This window comes from Ixodes scapularis, unplaced genomic scaffold (genome assembly GCF_016920785.2).
Source record: "Ixodes scapularis isolate PalLabHiFi unplaced genomic scaffold, ASM1692078v2 PGA_scaffold13__105_contigs__length_92229423, whole genome shotgun sequence".
NCBI classification, from domain to species: domain Eukaryota; kingdom Metazoa; phylum Arthropoda; class Arachnida; order Ixodida; family Ixodidae; genus Ixodes; species Ixodes scapularis.
In genome coordinates, this window is record NW_024609839.1 from 40,533,964 (window position 1) to 40,539,276 (window position 5,313).

Consider the following 5,313-nt stretch of genomic DNA (forward strand, 5'->3'; position numbering starts at 1 on the left):
AGCTCAACCGCACTGGATCTACTACCGCTGACCACGCTCCAAAACTTTCGTGGGTTATCTTTTAAAAGAGAAAAAAGTGTACACTGATAAAACTCCTGCTTTGATTGTGCGACAGCTTGTTTATATTCCGTATCAGCAGCTTCGTAAGCGTCCCAGCGCTCAGCACTTTTTGTTAATTTTGCGCGCCGAAATAACCGTTTCTTTTTATTTCGCAGACGCTTAAGGCGTGCGTTAAACCAAGGTGCCTGTGAATTAGAGCGGATGCGCTTCAGAGGGATGTACTGGTCAGTTAGGTCACTCACTTTTTGCTTGAAGAGAGACCAATTTTCTTCAACCGTTCGCGTATGAAAACGTGAGATGTAATCAGTTAGAAACGTGTCTAATTCATTATTAATTGAAACAAAATCGGCATTTTTGTAGTCACGAATAATCTTAAATGCTTTATATGAGGAAGCAGATGCCTGCAGGTCGAACTGAATAACACAATGGTCACTTAAACCTGGTAAGTATGTTAAGGGAGACACAAGCTCAGGGGTTGTAGTGAGAATGAGATCTAATACATTGGAAGAATGAGATGAACATCGTGTAGGCTCTTGTACAAGTTGCTTTAAATTAAAATCAAGACAAAGGCTTAGAAACGAAAGAGCCTGTAATGAGTGATCACTTACTGTGGGGGTGTCACTTTTCCAGTTAATTGTGGGAAAATTAAAATCCCCCAGAAGAAGCAAAGACGAAGAAGGAAACCGTACTACCAATCTATTTAAGACATCGTGAAGCTCAGAGCAAAATGTACTAGACGAAGCGGGGGGTCGATAGCAGGCGCAAAAAATAAAATCCTTGTTTCTGACATGTACACGGGCACACACGAACTCTAATGACAGGTTAAGTGGTATAACGCTCGATATTATAGAATCACGAACAGCGATAAGAACACCGCCACCTGAGCGCGAGTCACGATTGAAACGATAAAATTTGTACATACCTTCACACTCAAAAATTTCACTGTCAGCAATTTTACTAGAAAGCCACGTTTCGGTCAGGATAACAATATCAGCTGTACACGTGTCGATAAGAGATGACAAAGCGTCGCGTTTGTTGCACACGCTTCGCACGTTAGAATACAATATTGAGATAGCGTTAGTCGCCGGGCCTTTACATAGTTATGTTGATGACGCGTGTGAATTATAATTGCTTGCACCAGGTGCGGAAACTGCGTTATCGATGCCCGGTTGCGGCGCGGAAACTGTATTATTGGCACCCGGAGAGAGAGACGCGGCGTTGTTAGCTTCACGAGCGTGACTAGGAGTCACTTCGCAAACACAATCTGTTGCAGGGCAGTAAGTATACACCTTTTGATTAACGTGCAGCCTGTTTAGTTTGAGCGAGAACCTCTGACCGGTGCCTTTACCGAAATCGATTAACTTTTTACGCAACTGCCGCGTAGCCGGACAGAAATCCCCACTGACTGAAATTCCTGTTCCTTTCAACTTAAAACGCTGAGAAAACACATTCGCCTTGAATTTAGAGGAAGAGAATTTAACAATTATTGGCCGGCATTTATTAGTTGAGTATGAGCCTAATCTGTGAGCACGGGATATTGCCTCGCCAGGTAGATCTAGTCCTAACATTGTGGAAAGATTATCGCGGATATGAGATTCTGACTGCGACCAGTCTTCGGAAAGGGTGTCGGCGATACCGTAGAAAAGTAAATTGTCACGACGGGATCTATCTTCAAGCTCATTAAGTCTTGAATTCAGAACGGTAGTTTCGCCTCGGACGGCCTCACTAACAACATTAGACAGTTCAGTAGGATGCTTTGGCACATCTAGTAATTCTACAAGTGATTCGACTGCTGCAAGTCTTGAATTGATGTCTAACACTTTTAGTTCTAGCTGATGCTGGTTATCTTTGACCTGATTTAGCATGTCAACCATTTCGGTATGACGCGCATCGTTTTTAGAAGACTGTTCAGCAATGGCAGCCAGAATATCAGCGTTAGTGATAGGGCCGGGGTTTAATTCAACGTCCCCAGACAACAAAAGTAACTTAAAAACGTGAACACACATATAAGCAATTCTAAGAAAAACCAGCGGGCACTGGAGGAGCAGCAGAAAGCCATTACAGGATCGTTTAACGTGAAAAGATGGGTATTTACGAACCTGCAGAATGAAGCAGAAGGGATTTTGAAGCGACTGCATAGCCGCCGCTCCTCTGTGCCCACTGAAAGCGTCCTGCGGTGACCAGGCGCTTAAATTCGCAGAGAATCCTGCTCTCGTTGACGATGATGCTGGCTTGGTGAAGGGGAGGGACGAAACTGTGGCATCGAACACGGGCGCGATGTCGTCACCGATAGCCGCCAGGACAGTGCATGATGACGGTGCAGAGATGGTGGCTGGCTGTCGAGGAGGAGGTAGCCCTGTCCCAAGGAAGGCCAAAATCTGCAGAATGAAGCAGAAGGGATTTTGAAGCGACTGCATAGCCGCCGCTCCTCTGTGCCCACTGAAAGCGTCCTGCGGTGACCAGGCGCTTAAATTCGCAGAGAATCCTGCTGTCGTTGACGATGATGCTGGCTTGGTGAAGGGGAGGGACGAAACTGTGGCATCGAACACGGGCGCGATGTCGTCACCGATAGCCGCCAGGACAGTGCATGATGACGGTGCAGAGATGGTGGCTGGCTGTCGAGGAGGAGGTAGCCCTGTCCCAAGGAAGGCCAAAATCTGCAGAATGAAGCAGAAGGGATTTTGAAGCGACTGCATAGCCGCCGCTCCTCTGTGCCCACTGAAAGCGTCCTGCGGTGACCAGGCGCTTAAATTCGCAATTATAATGCAATTAAATTCAACACTATTTACGTACTCGTAAGCGCTCGCGGCGTCAAACCTTTTGCTTCCGTACACAAATCATGAATTGGTTTGCTCCGGTAGAAATGTCAAAGTCCGGCCAATCCTCGGGAACAGCCTCGGCGAGTAGCTCGCGCACCGGCGTCAAGAGTCGGTTTCCGTTGCGCGGCGGGTCGTCCACGAACGCAAAGTTTGTGTAGTGTACGTGCCAACGTACCACGTCCGCGTCGCCTGTGGTTTTCGTCCGCTTCGTCAATACGACTTCCACTGAAAACGTAGTCTGGTCGTCACGGTGCACTCGCGGTACCGATTCACACGGTGCTGGGCGCCTTTGCCGGCGCGCGACACGACGCCGTCCACGGTCAACACGGGGTGGTCCGGCTGGCAGTCCAAGTCCAGGACGAGTCTGTAGATGTATTTACCGCAACCGGGGTCTTTTCGCTCACCGATGTATCACAGAACGTTCGCTTGGGGACGGGTCTCCATCGACTCCAACAGCTCCGCCGCTTGTTGCTCGTCGTAAACGATGGTCTTCTTGCCGAGAAGATGAGTTTCCATCTGCAAAAAGAAAAAAAAAGAGAAAATAAAACTTGTTAAAAAAACGCCTTGTTGATCAGAGCCGTCGAATTTAATTAAAACCACGAGTCAATTTCTGTGTGCGGACGAAATGAGTCGTGTGATCATCTTGTGCGGCAACTTTTTCAGGACCTCTCCGTACACAAGAAAGGGGTCCCTATCATTTCGTCGAAACTCGTTTCGTGGAATTACGTTTCGTGAGCAACTTTTCGTCGACACTGTGACGTTTCGTCGAAAATCGTTTCGTGGAGAGCACCACCGTGAAACGTTTCGTCGACAAACTTTTTTTCTTTTTTTTTTTTCTTTGCGGCTTTGAAAGGAATGCCGGAAACTCGAGGTACAAGCGGTTGTAAAAGAGGACAAAGACAATGCCTAGCGCAGTTTCTCTCCAAGGAGAGCAACTGCGCTACCCTCTCGCTCTCATCTGTGTCACATGGAATAAGCAAGAGCGCACAGGACTTCGCTCATGGCCTATTGGGATATTTGCAAGTTGCGAAGCCCGTTTATGGAACTGAACGTTCCTGGAGGAAGTAAAGTGATGGAAAAAAATATGCGTAGGCGCAAAACAAAACTTCGATCCAATGGTGGGTTGCGGAAAAGGGCGTGGACACTGATTTTTGTTTTCATATTGGTTACTTTTAACAAAAACACAGCTTGCAGCCTTTTATTGCTACATTACGATCCTAATATTTCAATTTAAATTAAACATGTACATTACCCTCAATTATGCAGAAGAAAAAGTGATGCACTGTTTTACTGGCTACTGCGACTTATACCCGAAAAAAAATACTGTTTAGTCGCACTCGTTTCATCGTTATTTATTTATTTCAATACCTTCAATGCCACACGGCGTTACAGAAGGGACCGGGGGAAAAACAAAAGTACGAAAAATAGAATTCAACTCATGATAGGTAACATAATAGTTTTCAATGGCAGACTTGTATGCAGGGGTGTCTGTGACTGTGGCGATAGAGGTGGGCAGGTCGTTCCTGTTATTAGTAGTCCTTGGGATAAAAGTATAAAAAAAAGAGCTTCGTGCGACTTAAAGGAACGTTGACTTTATGGCGATGATCATTTCGATGAGATAAATACGATGGTTCAGAAAAAGCTCTTCACTTAGATGCTGGTTCCGGTGATACATTTTGTGAAATAAGGACAAACGAGATAATTTTCTACGCATTGAAAGATTCGGAACATGTAAGGTTAGTTTCATGAATGATACACTGGGAAAACGTGAGAAATTAGACAAAATAAAACGTGCGCCGCGATTCTGTACGGATTCAATTTGATTATTAAGAAATTCATGGCCTGGGTCCCACACCGAACTCGCACACTCAAGCTTGGATCTAACTAGGGTCTTGTACAGCAGTAGTTTTAATGATGAAGGAGCCCTTGAGAAGTGGCGACGTAAGTAACCTAAGATGCGATTAGCGTTGTTAGAAATAAAGTTAATGTGAGTTTGCCAGGAGAGGTCAGATGTTATATGGACACTTAGGTGCTTGTACGATGTCACCTGTTCAAGAACAGAACCAATGTTATATTGAGGAGGGTTAGTACATGCAGCTTTCCGTAAAATTCTCATTACTTTACATCTATTGGCATTAAGGCGCATTTTCAAGACCAGTCAGTAATTGAATTAAAGTCAATCTGAAGAAAAGACGTATCAGTGTCAAAATGGATTACACGGTAAATGACACAATCATCTGCGAATAACTTTATGGATTGGTTGTTTAAACGGCCCCTTACTCCAAAAGCATAAAAAAACAATGACACTCGCACTCCCGCGAGCACGGTTCCTGCGAGTAAACTAAAAACGCTACATTGCAATGCAAAAAAAAAAAACAAAAAAAAACGACAAAAAAAAAGACACGACAATTGGTAACAAATAAATAAAACATTA

At 45.0% G+C, this 5,313-nt stretch overlaps 1 protein-coding gene across 1 annotated transcript; it reads right to left on the bottom strand.

Annotated features, from left to right (window-relative positions):
* Positions 1–1,160: 1,160 nt before the first annotated feature.
* LOC121835429 lies at positions 1,161–2,198 on the bottom strand. Its single transcript, XM_042289614.1, has one exon. It carries the CDS (start codon positions 2,196–2,198, stop codon positions 1,161–1,163), a length of 1,038 nt encoding a protein of 345 aa, XP_042145548.1.
* Positions 2,199–5,313: the final 3,115 nt, after the last annotated feature.